We start from the raw sequence: 19402 nt of genomic DNA, 5'->3' as shown, positions 1-19402 counted from the left end.
AAACGAAGAACAAATCACAAGACTCTACACAAGCATTATACTCATCCCTGAAACACTCATTTTTCAATTATTGACTACTTACAACATTTCTTTAAAAAAGATTAAGCTACGCTGCTTATACAGTAAACGACGAAAACGTATGAAAGCATGAACTTGTATGCGCAGGTCGCCATCATTGAAAGAGAAAAAAATGTCGTCTGCTTTCCGATGGCAACGAGAGTAGTGTCCCTTCGTTGCAGCAATTGCACCTTTAAAGCTAAAGAGCTAACACGAGTATTGCACGATTTCAAAACATTGTCGCAACATTTTTACTCAAGAAAGCAGTTTTATACTAGGTAGTAAATAATTTATTAGAGACAAATGGCGTCAAAAATGAGATGCCATTATGAAGTACTAGGAGTAGAGAGGACAGCTTCAAATGACGATTTAAAGAAAGCGTACCGCAAGCTCGCATTGAAGTTTCATCCCAGGTTGGTAAACCAGACTGATGTTTCAACAGAAAATGAATCTAATTAAAAATCAGATGTGTATCATCGTGAATTAAACTAGGCTATATGCTGAGATTTTTTTTGATACATGGAAATAATAGAAATAACATCAATTACCGAATTGGTCTTGATCAGGTAAATCAGTGATTCTAAATTCTCTAGCTGTAGCTAAGTGGCTAAGTGAGACGAGCGAATTGCAACTCTCACACAGCATGTATCTTTGTAAGAAGCAGATTTGTTAAGTGCATTCATTTTTTTCTGATTGTATATTAGAGAATGACCACAAATTATATACCATTTAAATAGAAAGAGTTTCTGACATTATTATGATGAAAAGAATAAGGAGCTAATGTTTAATTGTTTATTGTAGATTTACTATAAGTAGACTAATAGAATATAGCTTATAACTGCTATAGCTTTATAATATGTTTATTTATTATCAGGCATTTCTATGTAGTATTATTATTTCATCCATAATTACATGTCTGTAGGAAGACTACTTGTTTCTGAAAATGCTGAAAGTTATTCATATTGCTTTTGAACTTCTTAACAATCAAAATTACCTTATATAATGAAATATGCTTTATGCTTCAGATAAAAATCTAGAAAATGTGGAAGAGGCTACAGCTCAGTTTCGATTAGTCCAGCAAGCTTATGAAATTCTTACTGACCCCCAGGAACGTGCTTGGTATGATAAGCATAGGGAGGCTATCTTGCGAGGAGGTATGTACGTTGTTAGCAATACTAGTTATCTTCAGCTGCTGATTTAGATGTTTATAAAGTCTCCTAGGGTATTTAGGGCTAAAGGATTGATTGTACATGTGGTTTGGCTGACTACATAAGTTAACATGAAAAATGAGGCATAAAGCAGACATTGAACTACTAGTTTATAAATATTTTGATTCATACTAACCCACTCTTAAACAAAAGGCATAATAATTATGCATTATCTCATTATACTATGATAAAGGTGTAATGTATAGCTATCCCAAACTCTAAATTCACTGTTCAAGAGTTCACATTCATGATTATTTTTTACAACACAGGTCAAGGCCAGGGAGACAAATATGAAGACAACAGCCTGAACTTGTTCCAGTATTTCACCTCATCCTGTTATTCTGGATATGGTGATGATGACAAAGTCAGTTTTATTTGTGCTTTATCCAGAAGCCACTATATTAAGATGTTTTTTATTTTCTTCTTTTATTGTAGAAATTATACTTTGAACACAAATGTAACAATTTCCTGAAAACAAATTCATGCAACAGACCAGGGATCGCTGTTGATTGTGGTAATAGTTGTAATTAGGATCCTTAATGTTTGAGACTTCCAAATTTTGTTTTTCTTAAGATGCTGTTGACTTTGAGCTGATTTTTGCCATTAGGACCATCCTTACTCAACCAGTTGATGTTTTTGTAAATTATATTTTATTTTTTTGTCAGGGATTTTATGCAGTGTATAGGGATGTGTTTAAAACACTAGCAGAAGAGGATTATGTCTTCATGGATGATAAGGACAGTGACAATGAATTTCCTACATTTGGTGATTCTCAAAGTGATTATGAGGAGGTGAGTACATTCTGCAGAATCTTGGTCTCTTAATTGTTCACATGGTTGTTCACATATGACCACCATCCTGTAACTAAACACTGGTAGAACAGAGACAAGATTGTAAACATTAAGAGACTGAGGAGCCTAGATACAAACAGATCATATGAGTCATTACATATTCTTTTGGTGCAGAGAAAAAAAAACTAAGAGTAAATGGCATTCTTTTTTTTCCAGGTGGTAAGGCCTTTTTACGATTTCTGGCATGCATTCTGCACAACCAAGTCATATGTTTGGGTGGAGAAATATGACACCCGAGAAGCACCTGACCGACGCTGTCGGCGTTTGATGGAGGCTGAAAACAAGAAGTTACGGGATATGCTAAGAAGGAACGAAATGAAGAAATTCGGGTTAGCTTCCTGTAGGATATTTTTTAAAATAATAATAATGAGGAGGATTTTTATAGCACCTTTCAAAAAAATGTTTGCTCAGAGCGCTTTACATAAATGATATATAGATCATAAGATCATAAACAACCATGCACCCATATTCACATAAAACAGACATGCTCACTCCTACTACAGACGCTATTCATACTCAAATACAAACAGACATCATGCACACTCAGGGTTAGGACAGGGTCATTGTGAAGTTCTGAAAAGATGTCTTGAACTTTATGGTGGTAAGAGAATCAGAGTGACGAAGGCTGATGGGTAATCCATTACAAGTTGATGAGGCTTGGTAGGAGAAAGACCTCTGTCCATAGGTCTTTGTCTTAGAACTTGCAGAAGCTTGGTGTCAGATGGAGAGGTACCGAGGACCGGTGACATCAAACTGCAGGCTACTAAACAGTACTTCCTAAATGTTTATTTAATTTTAAACAACCTGGTCACTTTCATTGAGATATAACATTCCACCTGTATTAGAGCAGTAGAATATGTTTTGGATTTTGTGATCTTGCATTCAGTATTGTTTATCATTTTAACTTTGACATTTTTTTCAAAAGTTTAAAAAGAGCCATCTTTTTTTGGACATTGCATGCTACTATATATTTTTAGTTTTAACTAAATGTCAGAAAATTATTGTTTGTGGCCATGCAATTTTTTTTTTTTTTTTTATTAGGCTCTTGTGGCTTTTGTTCGAAAGAGAGACAAGCGAGTGCAAGAATATAAGGTGAGAACAAATCACAGAAGCTAAAAGTCGTGAAAAAAGCTGTGTACATAGATATTAACAGAATGAAAAGCATTCAGTTGCACATTTTGCCAGCTTCTCTTTGCTGAAATTTGCTCAAGTCAAATATAAGGAAATACTGCGAAATCAAGTAAGACGTCTGGAATAAATAGCTAAGTAATTACTAATTCATAAGAAATGCCTTGAACAAATTGTTAATTTTTTAATTTGCAAGATAAATTACAATAATGTTTTAAAAGCTTTATGGTGATGTTTTTAGCACTTTACCAATTATTGCACTGCAATAAGTCACACAATTTGTTTGATTTTTCACTGCCTTCTAATTTCTAATTTCACTACAGCGCAAGCTGGAGGAGAGAGCAGCTGAGATCGATAAGAAAACAAAAGAAAGGAGAGAGAAAGAGATAAAGGAAAGAGTAAGGTTAGTGAAAATAATTATTTTTTTCATTTTATCCCATTGTTTTCAAAATGTTTTCGAATTCTCATGCCATGCGTTTTGAGTAAACAATAGAGACACCGTCACTGTATTGTACTTGCATTATTAACTATCATCTTCATGATTGTGTATCATAAAAGACTTGCCCTTCAACCTGCTTATTCAAAGGTAGTAGTACACTATCCTTGAGTAGATGAAGCAAATAAATTATACTGTAACTTTTTACATAGCTGGTGAAGGTGTTTTTTTTTAAATTGAATTCACTGCTAAATGCTCATTTTGTCTTTATTGCATTATTTCCTGTTTTTATAAAACATTTTTTAAGGGAAGATTTGTTTTGTGATGGCACTTTTCATAAACCAGGAATCCATGTCAGACTAAGTCCAGATTGCCAATGTGTCATTTTATAAAAAACATTTGTTACATTAATAAATGTATTTGTGGAAGGAAGGCCATCATAGTCTGTCTAATGTTGTAAGCAGAATATCATCAGATCATGACTTGATTGAAAAATTATGTATCATATTATATAATTCGTTTGTGGACACCTGATTTATTAGAGAAGGTAAAGGGTTGTGGTGGGAGACAGCTATTGTCTTCCTTCCATATGCCTTAGATATGGTGGACCACTCATAGTTCACTGTCCTTATGGCCTCTAACCTCTAGGAACTTTTACTCTTTTATTTAATATTTAGTGCTATGCATCGCTAGACTGTTTTTCACATAATGACATCCCATTTAATCAGAGTGGAAAATAAATGGAATATTTATGCAGACGACAGGAAGAATATCAAGAGACAGGTTGGTCAGCCATGTCTGGTCTTGAGACGGACCTTCAGCAGCTGGAGGCCCATCTGGCTGACCAGTTTGGGGACCATAGTCACAGTGATAACGGCAGCGATGAGGAGGATGACGATAATACTGCAAATGGTGGGGTTCTTAATGTTCTTCCACTTTTAGTGCCATACTGCTTCAACAGTATATCAACAGTAAATCTTTGTGTTGCAAGTCTTTTGTATGAAATCCATATATTTCTGTAGATAATACAAAGCACTACGAGATTTATTGACTAGAATGTAACAGTATGCATAGAGCAATGTTTCCATTAGTGTTATCCTGTCATTAATTTAGTTTCAGGAGTTGGTGAAGATCTGGAGGAAGATTGGGATGAATTCTATTGTTTGGCCTGTGGCAAGGCTTTCAAGAGTGAAAATGCGTGAGTAATTTTTCTCTTTGTTTAGGTGCAAATTTGTTCATTGAGGAAAAAGCAGCCGTCACTCGAAAATAAGATTTTTGGAAATGTTGTAGTGAGTTTTTGTCAAAAATGTTTTTTCTATAGAGTATTCTTGCAATATTCTTTTTAGACTACTTGTCACATTTATATTTTTCAGCTCATCTGGCATTTTCTATAAATAACTATGAAGCTTTTTTTGGTTGTACAAAGCAGCTTTTAACAACTCTAAAATAAACACTCAATCTTGGTTGGTGAGAGAAAGAAAGCTATTAGAGCCTTCGGTGATAAATTTTAATTGTAAATGCCAGTGTGAACAAATTTTTATGTCTTCGCATGTCTGTCCTTAGAATCTCTAACCACAAAAAGTCTAAAAAACATGCTGAAATGGTGGCCTTAGCAAGAGCAAGCCTAGGGGAAGACATTGAAAATGTGGAACAAGACATACCAGACATGAATGGCAAGCCATTTGAGGAAAATGCAAAAACAGTGGAGAAACAAAGTGACATGAAGGAGGAAGATTTGCAAGATGCAGAGGCAGTTTCTGCAGAAGAGGAAGAACAAAGCAACAAATCAAGGTGAGTCCAACAAGCTTGCAGGAATAATTTGACATGTTTATTTCCAAAAATAAATGATACAATGGTAGATTAAGACTTTAAAGTGTATATCTCTTATGAGTATGAGTAAGTCTTTGTCAAACATTTATCTGCATTTTGCACACATTCCTTTGTCTTTTCTTTATTGATGACATACACTGCTCAGTTCACTTGGGAGTGCATTTAGAAGTGCATGTAAAAGTTTCCCATGGGCACTTTGGGATGGAACTATTTTAGCCATCTTTTATTATGTGGGGCTGACTGTAACAGTGTGGGGAGTCTAGAAATAGTTTACAAGATCAATATTTTGTGTACTACCCACACCCATTTCAGGGATACATCATGTTAGATTTTTGTGTCCTTACATAGATTTTAAAAATGTTAGACTTCATGGAGCAGAATAGCTCACCTTATTTTGATCACATCATCTTGTTTTAGGACAGCTAATGGTCATTCTCATGGGTTTACTGTGCACCCAGGTACATTCAATTTAAGTATCAGCAGGAGTGGCTGTTACTTCAAAAAAAGTGATGCCCTTTTGTCTTCGCGTGTTTCTGTCTGAAAGGAGTTAAAACTTACTCATTGCATGTGTAAGGCATGCAAAATAATTTTGCTAGTTTTTACTAAAACATTTATAGCTTAGGTTTGTACATGTAATACTGATACAGGTATTGGATTCAGTCATTAGTTTATACTTTATAAGCATTTGCTACAATGAGTGGTTTACACAGTTTAATAGGAGGGCAGCGTACATGCATGGCATACTTAATATTACATAATAACAACATAATACTGGAAGGGAAAAAATAACATGCAGTGGTGACTTTTTTTAAAACAATGTGATATTGCTGACTGACAGATGTTGTACACATTATGTCCATTCATGATGGACTTCTGTAAAATCATCATTGACACTTTTCTGTTAATCTTTGAAAACTGCTGACTGTGCGAAGTAGGTAGCAGTAGCTGTTAGCAAAAAAACATTATGAAAAAATAAACAGTCCTACTAAAACCAAATGGAATGAGTATAAAAATAACACCACTAGCTTATCATTGTTTGTTAACTCATTCAAGATGGACAATTGACACAAATGAGATGTAAGTGTGAAGAGTTAATAACATGGGAAACATAAAACTGTTGACGGGCAGTTCTCTCAGTTTATAATTAAGGAATTAGAATAGTTTTCTATGTTTCTAAATGTAGAGCTGTGCTTTTGTATGTAACTTGATTTGTGAAGGGAGACTGTATGTTATACCTGTATGGGTTCTGTGAGGTGTGAAACTCCACAACAGTAGTCGTAGAAGATAATATTGTGTGGTCAAAAGCTATGATTAGTATTAGCTAGTCAGTCCACATGTACAGCATACACTCACATTCATTCTGACATTTAAAAAATCTAGTCAGTTTAGTCCCTTGACCAATTTTGTCATAAGGGTGAGGTGGAGGTGTGAAGTAACACTGCTGACCAGCCTTTCATTCATGATCTGTCCTTCTCTGATAAGTGTAGCTGAGTCTCTAGGGTGTCCGGTACACAATACAGAGTTTTATAACTGAAATTGCTTTTGAGCTGAATTTTGTTTAATTTCTTTAACTGTTATGGGTAAATGGAAAGTACAAAATATTGAGAAAATGATTAAAATTTTCCACAGTTTAGTTTTTCTTGCCTAAACATTTAAGATTAGACCCAGGCTATTTACTGCATCATGACTGTAGTGTATTAATGTCATATCAACTGGTCAGCAAAATAGGGAGGTAAAAGATGTGTAGAAAAAAAAGCAATGCTTCATATAGTGAAGAGCTTTACATCAAATTGGAAAACAGTTTTAATAAAAATGTTGCTAATTTAAAAAAGCAGTTAATATAATTGATTTTAATTCTGCTCACTCTAGCTTTTTATTCTGTTTTGTTTGGCTTACCAGTCTAGTACTGCTCTTTGAAAGTTGCTGTAGTTGAACTGTGCAGTACTGCTCAGACAGGTTGCAGATTTAGTTATTGATTTAGAGAAACTACTTTACTTCATGTCATTGTCGCTGAAGAAAACAGACCTAAAATGAAGCTCTAGAGGTAAAGGAATACAACATTTTACTGTACAGGCTAAAGCTAGGGGTTATGCACATCGAGATTCGTTTTTAGGGAAAGGAATAAGTCAAAGGTCACATGCATTCAGGGGCGAGTATTTTTGTTCTTCTTTCCCATAGTCACCAGGCATCATTATTGAAGCTTACCATTTTCATTTACATGTGTAGCTGTTCTGTCATTTCTTTATTTGGTGTTTTTGTTTTTATGGAATGTAACATTTTGGGGGAAGGGATAGTTCATACAATATACTTTATGATATACTGGACTGATTTTAGCACTATTTAATAGCAAATTAATTCAGAACCTTTTGTGTGTCTTAAGAATGGTTTGAATAGGTTTAACCCTGGAAATGCTGGTGAATCTTGCTTGAGAAGTGTTATTGTCTTAGGATAAGATAGTGGAGGTGTCAAGTGGCATCTGCTAATACTGTCTGGTGGTCTAGTAGTTGCTAGGCTGTCTGTCAGCAGCTTCAGGCAGAAAGGAAGGCTTTAGTGATGTTGAAGTGGATTCTGACTCTGATGATGGTGCAGCTTCATCAGCTGCTGGTGATGTGGGTGTCGCTGTGGTAGATGCAGATGAATCTTCACTAGCCCTGGTAAGAAGCCTCCAGAAACGAACAATAGAGTCCTGCAAAGTTTGCACTTGTTCAGGTCGCAAAACTGGTGTTGTGGTGGCTGCGCTGTCTTCCACAGCTTGTTCTTCGGGTTCTTCCATCTCCTGTTCCTCTCCATTCCCCTGTTGACTTTGGGGACCAAAGAGAGCCAGGAGGAAGGCTGTCAGGAGCCTTTTGGTACTTCCCCCATTGTGACCTGAGTCTTCAGCAAGGACGTCCCTGCCTCCGAATGACGACATCTGTTGGGATGCATCATTCCAGGGCCCTGACAACATGGTTCTGTCATTACTGTGCCAGGATTTCTGATGTGTGTTAATGGGACCTTTTTGTAAAACATGGGGAGGATAAGCTTGTATGCTGCGTGCTTGTCTGCTTTTCAATGCATATACCATTATCTTCTCCTTGCTGCTTTGCCTGCTTCTGCTGCCAGTAGCATAGCTGGGAAAATAAGGTGAGCGTTGGAGTCGCACACTGGCTCTGGATTCAATAGACTCCTGTGATGAGGATTGCTGTGACATAGTATCATCTTCGTCATCAATGCTTTTGCTATATCAGTATCTGTTTCTGCTGTTTTAGTTGGTTTATCATCATCACTTCCATCATCATTGTCAATGGTTTTATTGTGTCTGTTGCTGTGGTTGTTGCTGGTAACATGACCTCTGTTGTCACTACTATCACCTTGATTCTGGCCTCTCTCAAGCTTTTCTTGGACCCTCTGATTTTGACCAGCTTTGGAATCAGCAGGTTTGTCTTCATTCTGTCTCTGATCTTGATTCGTGTTTGATTTGTACATCTGGCTTGATAGCTCATCCTGGTAAGGAGTCCTTGATCCTTCATGGCTTTGTATGGTCTGGTCAGATGGTCCAGGCACGTCAGTGCTTAAAGATCTATATTCAGCAGATTCTGTTGTGGCAGAACTCTGCAGTGCATTGGTACCTGCTGCTGCCTCTTTCTCAATCTCTTCCATGCTTACATTTGTAGCATTACTGTAGCCCAGCATCATGACTCTTTCATCGTCCCCATTGTTAGTCAGTTCATTCTGTTCAGTCACTGATGCGTTTCCTGGCACACTGCTCACCGTGATGTTGCTGTGGTTGCCGGTGGTACCATTCATATACAGCTGTTGCTTATCTTTAAATCTTTGCAGAAGAGTGCTCAGCATACCCTTACTGCTTTCTTTCTTTGCAGCCAAGTCATCCAGCAGGTAAAGCAGAACATCATCAAAACTTTGGCGCTTTTTTCGATCAAGGGGCATCAGGCTGTTTTGTGTGTAGCCTTGCTGTGGGTATTCTGAGAGATGTTCATCAGATGAAAGATCATGTGAATCCAGTGAATGGGTTTCGCTAAGTTCAGATTTCGCCTCCAAATTAACTAAATCTTCCTTTCCTACCTCTAAATTCTCTTTGTTATCGGTGTCTTCATCACTAGCACTATTGGTGGAAGAACGAATCTCAGCAGGATTTGCATTGCTATCTTGGTCCGTGCTGTCCTTGTCTGTTTGATCTGTTCTTGTATTAGACATCATATCATGAAACATCTTGCTCTCATCATTCACATCAACAAGTCCATCATTGTTATTTTCCATGCTTCCACTGGCTTGCATGGAGTCTGTGTCACTTGCGTTTTCCCTGCTCAACGCTTTATCATCATCATCATTTTTAGCACCATTGTAATTCTGGAGGTCATCTGAATCAGAAGGCTTCTCACCATCTTGCATTGTTTCATCACTACCTCTAGCATTTTCTGCCCCAGTGTGAGGCTCACCATCCTCAGAAGAAGAGAAATCTTGGTCTGGATTTTGGTGCCACTGGGAAAGTCCCTGATTGCCATCGTTGGTTTGTAAAGCTTCAGATTCACCTGGACTGTCATCTTCATCGTGAATGTTACTATGGTTGGTGTTGAAAACTGTTGACAAAGAAATATCTTCACTGATAGTACTGTCCTGCTGGCTGCTTGTTAGCTGCGGACTGTTCCATTGTCTAGACAGCTGCCCATGTGCTTTGTTGACTTCCACAACCTTCGCCTCATCTTCCACAACCTTCACCTCATCTTCTCCCCCATCATCCCCATTATTTAAATTTCCAGGTGAAGAATTGTTTGTAAAGGCCTCAGAAGTGAGTGAACTCATGTCTTTGCCAAGATTTCTGCTGTCCCTGATTTGTTTAGAAATCTGTGCAGACTGGTCAGATCCCACATACTGCCCATGTTTTTGCAGGAGAGCATTGCTGTATTAGGTGCTTGTTTTTCAGTGGCATCATGTCTGTTCTCCTTTCCAATTCTTGCGCTTCCTTCCATGTTTGCAGGTTGCAAAGCCTAAGAAAAACATAATAATGTTTTCATTTGTAAAAAAAATTGTTTTACATTTTGGTGAGCAGAAAGAATTTCATAACTTTGTCTGCATAAAACATGCAACTTGTACCCTTTGTCCACTGGCTACCAATTTATTGTAAATTCCCTGGAACTGCTTGCAGAAGATAATGCTTGACACTATTCTGAGCCCTCCTAATTTTGTCCAGTAGTCGGTTAGGGCTATTGACAAGTTTAGAGTTGCACCAATTCAGCCTGGACAACACAAAAGTAGACAAGTAGATCAAGGAGGATGGACTTGGAGACTGCATAGTTATGAGATTCTTGAGACAATGATGTATCAATAAATAACACCAAGTTCCTGGACTGTCTGGGAAAGAGAGAAGTTCACCCCAGGGAAAGTAGTTGTAGAGAATGGCACACATTTCAATTTGCCAAGGCTGTGGGAAGGACCTCAGTTTTGTTGTCAGTCATTTTCAGTTTGTTGATGGACATTAGGCATTGACAGAATATACTGTTTGCTATGTGATGGTACACACCTATTAGAGTTGACAAGCAAGGCAAGATACTAGCATCTGTGTGTCATTAGCATCACGTGAGACTGCAGGCCCTTGTAGGGGATAGTTAGACCAAGAGGCTGAATGTACAATGTAAGCGCACAAGCACAGAGCTTTAAGGCACCTCACTCTTCAAAGTGGCAGATGATGATATGGGAGCCATAACTACTAAAGACTGGGTGCAAACAGTCAGGTAGGACCAGACCAGTTGAAAACAGTGCCAGAGAAGCCGAAAATAGCAAGATGGCACTGGAGAAAAATGTTGTCGTGGTCAAGTGCATCAAATGCAGCTGACAAATTCATTATTGATGTTAATGACGTGATACTTCTTGCAAACAGATAATAAGTCGGTACCCACAATCAGACTAAGATGACTAAACAGAGAAAAGTAGTTGAATAATCCTGCAGGTTATGAAAGAAACAGAATCAGGGCAGTAGATAAAATGAATTTTTCAGGAAGGAAAGGGTTCTTTTTATTGAAATATGTTGTTCTCTCATTCTTAATTCTTTTTTATCTTCATGGGGCATATTCCTGATGGCACTCTGGGGAAATATTGCTGGTCAAAAGTGGCAATAGATTTCTTTTATTCTCATACTTAAGACCTTCAATCACTTTTTTCTGTGTGTTATCATTTTATATTTCTTTGCTTTATCCTCTCTTTGTTGCTGATAAGTGCAGGAAAAGCTCAAATTAATCCAGGAGATAGCTTTGACAATTTTACATAGCAGGTGTCAGTAGATGACCAACCTGTCATACATTGTGGTAGGATGAGAGAAAGAAGGAAAGAATGCTTGACTTCCTACCTTCAAAGATGCAAGGACCAGAGAACTGTTGCCGAGACTTTCCTGCTGCTTACTGGATGATAGGGAAGCATTTGCTAAATTTTTGTTTGGCTCCTGATGTCTGTGACCTGACACCAAATCTTGAAATGCACTGGATGTGGTAGGCAGAGACTGCAGATTTTCTGCACTGTCTAGTGCTTCAGTGTGAGCCTCATCACCTTGATTGGACATCTCCATGGCAGCAATGCTGGGCCGACATGAGCAGCTTGATACAATACTTCTTCAAGGGGCATGTCAGCTTTTGTCAAGGGGTTTTGGTTTGACTCAGCACACTTTCCTGGAAACCCAAAGGCCATGGCATTGTTGATCATTTGAGGGTTGTTGGCCAGTACATTATTATGCAGATTCATGCTTCTCTGTATCAAGGTGCGGAGCACTGAGTTGGCATCTTGGTGCTGTACAGAGAGCATTGGAAGAGTGTCTATGGGATCTTGATGAATGAACTGCAAATCAGGGGCATTTTCCTCTTCTTCTACATCAGTTGTTTCAGCACTGTCCACTCCAGCTGTGTCAGCTGCTTGTGCTGCTTCATCACTGTCTTCGCCACCTTTGCTCTGAGTGCTGGGTGGTGGGTCAGAAACTGAGAGTAGAATCTCCTCCAGAAGAAGCACCAGCAAGCTCTCTACCTGCTGCATGGACTGCAGTGACATCTTCATCTGCTGCACCATTGTTTTCGTTTCCAGCAGGATCTCTTCCACAGCAGAAAGGCGTTTTTCGACTTTGATGCTGGTTGCTGAACTGGTGATAATGGGTTCCTCAGACTTCAGCTGCGGCCTGAACCCCAAAGCATCAACCCACATGGCAAGCAGAAGAATATTGAAAACTGTCATCTTGCAGCTCAGTGTTCCTCCATTTCTGTTCAGTGACCTCATTGTAATTACGAGTGAACACATTGAAGCAGCAATGGTTTGGCTTTTTTCCTGATATTAACTAGCACCAACAAGAAGATAAAAGCTGCAGTTGAGAAAGTGTTGCTGCAAGCTGTAAACACTCTCAGGACTCCAGCCAAGATGTACCTTCTTCTTGACCTGCAGACTTGTTCTTTTGGCTTACACATATAGCACATATGTACAAACATTGAAACCATTTCACATTTAAGCTGTTTTGGAATATGTGCACAAGAGGTAGAGTGCATTTTGTAATCTGCTTTCCTTCTAGACAGACAAGTCAACCAGACAGGTCCCAAGGCAGTGTGCCCGCCACAGACTGGTGAGCCTTTATAAAGCATCTGTTTGTGTCTTTGTCCCCCAACCTTTTTGTCTCCCTTGAGTGGTGAAAAGAGGCATGTGGAACGGGGAGAAATCTGCATCCACCAAGGAACCTGGCAAAGGCATAAGTTTATTAAATTTGTTTGAAATTGCGAATAGAGTACTTGAGTTACCTTTATTCATAAGCTCAGTTCTTTGCATTCAGACAAGATGTTTGAACACTATAGTTGATCTTGTTTTATTTTTTTATATCTGGGCTGTTTACAAATGCTGAAAGCATAGATTTTGTGACTTGTAATTTTATACACCAGGTTAATAGGTTAATAGTCTTTGAAATAAAGTCCAAGTTATTCTGTTATAAAGAGAAAGCAATAGTTATGAAAGGAAGAGAAGAAAGCAAATTTTTATGTCAAAAAAAGACAGAAGGCAACATGAGTGCCTATGTTTTCCTGTGTGGCATAGATGACAGGTAGCTTGGTTGGGCTAAAGGGTTATTGCCTTGACTAGACAGGTGTAGTCAGACTGGTGTCAGATTGTGTGTCAAGAACATGGACTTTGCAGACAGTGCATTGTTGTACAGTGTTGATCACTTTGTTATCCATCAGAAAGTGTTTTGTGCTGGAGAATTATGGTAGGAGTGGCAGGGTCTAGCTTGAAAGCTTTAAAAATTTTGAGGGTGAGCAATGGCCAAGATATAGTCTAAACACTTGACGTAAACTGTCAGGATTTCAATACCAATTGTTTATGAGTATACAATATACTTCAGTTTTATGGCATCAGATAATTTTGTAGAGATGAGAATGTTGCATTGTTTCCTTGCATCTCAAATCTCATATTTTTCAAGCCAGAGCGGGGAGCGGTTAGTGACTTTACCTTGACATTAGGTGACGTTAATTGACTAAAAGAACAAATCTGTTCACTACAGCATTGGCTACTTCTGTTCAAGGTAAATCACCAAAGGTTATGCAATTCAAACAAATTTAGGGAAACTCTAATGTCATGATCAGATTGTGTAAAGTGAGCAACTATTTGTAAGAAACTAATATCATTATCATTGCATCATCATAACTAACATCATCTGAAAGGGCCCTCAGACCAACCACCTTTTTTGAGAAACCAATGTCATTATCTTCATCTTTGTTTTCTGAATGCTATAACAATATCTGAAAGGTCTCTCAACTGTCAAACCTGCCAAATAAATGTGTATTCTTTGCATTTATAATGTACAAAACATCAGTCCACCAACTGTTAAACTGTGCTGCCATTCAGGGGAGTTATTCTTTATTTCTAACCATCCAGCCTGGGGCAGCGTCCATATAATCAGCGCCAGCGTGGCATGCAAGACTGGGAAGCTGATGCCTTTGGTTCTCAGAATAATTCTTGTCAAAGTTACATATTTGTTCAAGCTATTGTATCAAATACCTGTGACATTGTCAATGTCTGAAAATATTGAAGTTTTAGTCTACTGATTTCTGCATTTGGTAAAGATTAGACATGGTGTGTCTGTTGCTAGTGCTGTACAACACATTGCTTCCAAATGCTTTGCGCATGCACTGACATGATGCTGTATATTGCCTGTATCAGACAAGCAATTGAGCAGTCAGCAAAGAGTCTCCAGACACTAAAAATTAGACTTAGTCTAAGAGTTTAAATTGACACATTTCTTCAGACACAGAGAGGGACATTGCCTAGAGTTGTAGAAGTCATCTGGACTAGGTCAGTGCCTGAACATGTTGAGGTGTTGTAAATCTTGACACCTGTCAGGTTAGGTTTCGCCTACCTTGTTCCCTGCACAGCCCACAGGGCTAAATGTGATCATTCTAAGCTGACACATGTAAACTCTGATACAGCTCTGTGGGCCAGTGGTGCCCATGTGCAAGAAGAGGACACTGCTTTGAAAGAGGTAGAGAAACTTGGGTTTTTTGTTTCCATGTGCCCTGAGCAAGTTTGGCAGCTGGACAAGGTGGGATTGGGGACAAAGCATAAAGACTGTTTTGTCTTCATGACAGCATGAAGGCAGCTAATGGGCATTGAAATGGCAGCAGCGAGTTTTCAAAATTCAAGCTTTTACTTTGTTGGGTTGGTTAACTGGTTAGAACATTTATGTCCTTATTTTTGTTTCTGTTTTTAAAAATGTGTTTTAGACACTATAGTTTTTATCATCTGGCATTACCAGGTCATTATACTGATTAGTAGTTCCCATTGCAGTGAAGACTTTTGCATCACCTTGCTTTAAAAAAAATTCTTTTGTGTGTTATTAATCACAGTGTGTGTGTGTGTGAGAGATTGAGCAAGAGTAGGAAGGTTTGTGTGTTTGCATGCACACGTGCCTTCAATATACAAGTTAAAGTGTTTGCATTTTAGAACAGCTGGATCAGATGCAGAAACTGAGCTGTAATCTCTTTGTTTTTACAGGCTTTCAAAGAAACAAAAGAAAAAGAGACGCCAAAAAGCACAGGTATGTTCAGTTTTATTCACTTTGTTTTTCATGTAGGCTGTGCGCATGGATGTTTGCAAGTGCATGTGTGCAATTGAGAGAGAAGGAGAGGAAGGTGAGAGAAAGGCAAGAAAGATGGCTGGGAGCAAATCCATCTGCACTTCAAATGTACATTTTCAGGTGAATGAAATAGTGATGAAGAGCTGACTTTGTTAGTGAGCAGACTTCAGGCAGCAGATGATGAAGATACCAACTCCAGAAGGTAAAACTATCACCATACAAATTAATGTTCTCGATCAGCTACAGGAAAAGGGTTTTCTGAAACTTGACACACCCATTTTCAAAAAGAAAAACTAAAGATGAGATTACCATACTAACTAAAAATTTTGTTAGTACTGTGCTTAGTGGTATTTAGTAGTGCAAGCAGTCAATGTCATCTCATTGAAAAATCAAGATAAACTAGTAAAACCACTTATTTGAAACTAAGGTAGAGGCTGACTGCTTGAAGGTGACTAGCTGTCATCTTACTATGTATAAGGCAACACTTTCTCAGTATAAAATGTCCTGTTATTGCATGTGTTTCAGGCATTTTGCTTACATAAGCTGCTTTATTATTATATTTTTGTACTTTAAAACTGAATGTGTTTTTTTTTTAATTTATTTTATTCTTAGGATTTCTACCCAAAACATGTAGCACCCTCAAGAAGAGAAGATAAAGCAGGGCATGAAAAGTTAGACTTGGGAAGTAGCATCATGGGAAGTGATTCTAAGCACTTTTAAAAGCTGAAGCATTTACAGTATTTGTCTTGTAAAGGACCTCTAAGTTCACCTGGTAGGGTTAGGGTTAGGTGAAACTAGGGGTCCTTGATGGAAATTAAAGGGCACTGTAGTTGTATTCTATGAAGATATTTATTTATTGGTGGCCATTTAATACACATTTTCCTCATTACAGAGAACCAAAATCCAAGAAAAACAAAAAGAAAGAGAAGAAAAGTGATGCTGGTGCTGGAAGGGAGGTTAGTTTTCATTTGGCCTTGAACTAAGGTCTGATCATTCATTAGTAGTGTAGCATGAACTAAAATTCTGATGGGCCAATTTCTCGCTCACCTGTCTCCTCTTTCCATCTTCCCTTGAGAGATAAAACTGGTATCAGTACCATAGCCCAACTGTTTTCAAACCTTTTGGCAACTTCTTTTGTTAAACTTGGTCTAAGAAATCTGAAATCTTTACTTAGGGTAATCTGGTTGCAGCAGTAAGCCTGACTACAGCTTGGGCTTAACCATTCTGACATAAAACTCTGAGCCCAGAGTTAACAAAAGTTTAATTTATAACTCCATTAGCATGTGCCCCAAACAAGTTTATTAAATTCATCTCCGTTAACATAAGCATTATCTTAATAACTATTACTATTTGTTTCTATTTGCAGGAAAACACTGAATTCAGTTCATTAGCCGCCAGTCCCAGCACTGCTGCACAGGAATCAGGTGCAACAAACAATGCAGAAGCTGTCCCTTGCAACACAGAACATGCCACTGAGGCAGCTACGCTGATGGAATGTGAACAAACAAAGACTGTTACGGAGGAGACGGCAACAAAAACTGATAAAGCTGAACATTCCAAGGGGAAAATTGTTAAGTCAGCAAAGGTAAAGTGCAGCACAAAATAGGTCGCAGACATAGAAGGGATTTTTAAACTTGGAGCAAGAGGGGAAAGAAAAGTTAAAAATTGAAAACAGCTAACCATCCCTTCTCATCAAAAACTACACAGGCAGTCAGTTATCTGCTTTGACAGGAATGTTGGATGTACACAGGGTGTTACGATTTTGACTAACATTAGGCTATGATATGGAGTTACGCAGAGTATAAATTTTGTTTTTAGATATGATTTTAGTGTACAAGTATGGGATATTTAGCTTCTTAACGTCTTATCCATAAAAGTCAGCACATAACTTAAAGCATTTTGAAACATTTTCAGTTTGAAGTCAGTCTCTTGCTTTTTTTTTATTATTATTGCATACAGATACAAACCAGATGTACAATTTTTGCTGACTTTATTTCGTTTTTTGGGTCCTAGCATTTGTAGCTCCTTGTTGTATGCTGTGTTGATTTTGAAAGTAGCCCTAAAGATGAAGTTCTTGTAAAAATATTAGTGCTTATAAGCATATGTTTCACAACTGGTAGACCTTACCCCCATCTTTGTTGTCTTAGTCCAGCATGCTTTTGTTTCTCATTTTGATTTGGTTTTTTTTTTCCCCTCAGGTGAAAGAATCTTTAGTATGTGCTATATGTCATCAAGTCTTCCCTTCTCGCAACAAACTGTTTGAACACATTAAAACAACGGGGCACGCTGTGCCTCTTGCCACATCGCAGAACACACAGGACTCTCTCACAGAGAATGGTGGCAAAAAGAACAAGCGGAAAGGCAGGAGATGATGATTTTCATCATAGAGGAATTTTATTGTGAATGATTTCATGTTGATATCATGATTGTTAAAAAGAATAAAACATTTAATCTTTTCTGATAGAAAAGTTTGAAATGAGTTTATTCTACTAGTGGCTTTTATGCATTTGATGTGGTTTTTAAATAAACTAAATGACACAGCAGCATTCAAATGTTGCATGAAAAATTAAATTGTGTATATACTGCACTACTATGACATATTGCTCATCAGTATGCATAACCATGCCCTCTGTTGTTGTTATTTTTTTAATCTTCACCGATATGCTACTCTTTTAAAAAACAATCCTTAATTTTTCAGTGGCTCTATACACCACAAAGTAAAATCAGCCATGAAAACCAATAAAAAGTAAACTGACTTCTGCTGATGGGAACAAATTTGCATTGTGGCTGTCTTCTGTTTTGCATGCAGGGCCGTTTGTAGGGGCAGGCAGACAAGGCATCTGCCTAGGACCATGCGCTTTTGATAGTTATGAAATTTTGCTTTTTATTTTTATACTGTAAATGATAAATTGATGTTCCTTGTCACAGGTTAACTTACACATATATAAAAAATGTACCTTCTACTTTGCTCCTAATAATCATAAAAATAGCACTCCTTGACAAAAATAGAAAAAAAACAATTTAATAAGTAAAAGCCTGGACTATGTGATGAGTAAAATTTCAAAACAATATACGAAGATACAAAATTTGTGCATAATTGAGAACACATACTAGACATGATCTCTTACTTTTCAAGATTGATAAGAATTATCAATTCTCAACCTAGATGCTGTCAATCTTAAGACACAACTTTAAATGATTTAAATAATTTTAAGTTGAAACTTGAAATAAAAATCGCTCTACAATTGCCGTTTGCAGATTTCCCTACCATCATTCATACTTTCAGTGACTCAGTTCATAAAGACCTTTTCTGCAGAAAGGCTAAGTATGTGAGCACTGTGAGAGGTCACCCAAACTGATTCTTCATGCACTATCTCAGATATAGACGAACTCCAACACAATTGTGTCACAGTCATCATCTTACTATTCCTTGTGCTTATTCCTCAATATTTCTACCATTGCACAAAGCCCTATACACAAAATGTATATCGGCAAAAAACATCTGGAGTATAATGCTTACTTAACGAGGACTGTGCGTTTTTTGCAGTATGCTTGTGCGGCACATGTACTTCCGACACTAATTTCAGCCATTCAATTTTTTAATTTACATCAGTTTCATAGCATTAAAAGTCTGACAAGGTGTTTTAAGAAAAACAATAGCAATACTGTTAAAACATCCATTTTTTTGGATAAAGTAAGAAAAAATACAAAACAGTTAATGTCTAAGAAATATCTCATTCACAGTGTTCTTGCCTCCTGTACTACAAAATTCTCCATAACAATCTTATATGGGATAATGGAAAATTGG

The 19402-nt window shown here is 37.6% G+C and overlaps 2 protein-coding genes across 2 annotated transcripts; one reads left to right on the top strand and one right to left on the bottom strand.

Moving 5' to 3' along the window:
* Positions 1-251: 251 nt before the first annotated feature.
* On the top strand, positions 252-19233 carry LOC112574507 (dnaJ homolog subfamily C member 21-like). The gene is given in 16 exon segments (XM_025255633.1): positions 252-466; positions 1080-1211; positions 1535-1629; positions 1931-2056; positions 2273-2411; positions 2414-2445; positions 3158-3208; positions 3568-3647; positions 4438-4592; positions 4794-4878; positions 5244-5471; positions 15513-15555; positions 16207-16265; positions 16487-16550; positions 16961-17179; positions 17793-19233. Coding segments are annotated over 16 exon segments (1788 nt in total). The 5' UTR covers positions 252-360; the 3' UTR covers positions 17967-19233.
* LOC112573087 (dentin sialophosphoprotein-like) lies at positions 5487-11988 on the bottom strand. Its single transcript, XM_025253103.1, has 2 exons — positions 11851-11988; positions 5487-10495 (listed from the first exon to the last, which is right to left on the bottom strand). Exon 2 carries the CDS (start codon positions 10308-10310, stop codon positions 8574-8576), a length of 1737 nt encoding a protein of 578 aa, XP_025108888.1. The 5' UTR covers positions 10311-10495; positions 11851-11988; the 3' UTR covers positions 5487-8573.
* Positions 19234-19402: the final 169 nt, after the last annotated feature.

Source organism: Pomacea canaliculata, linkage group LG10, assembly GCF_003073045.1.
Source record: "Pomacea canaliculata isolate SZHN2017 linkage group LG10, ASM307304v1, whole genome shotgun sequence".
NCBI classification, from domain to species: Eukaryota; Metazoa; Mollusca; class Gastropoda; order Architaenioglossa; family Ampullariidae; genus Pomacea; species Pomacea canaliculata.
The sequence above is the reverse complement of the archived record's forward strand: the minus strand, read 5'-3'. Positions and strand labels throughout refer to the sequence as shown.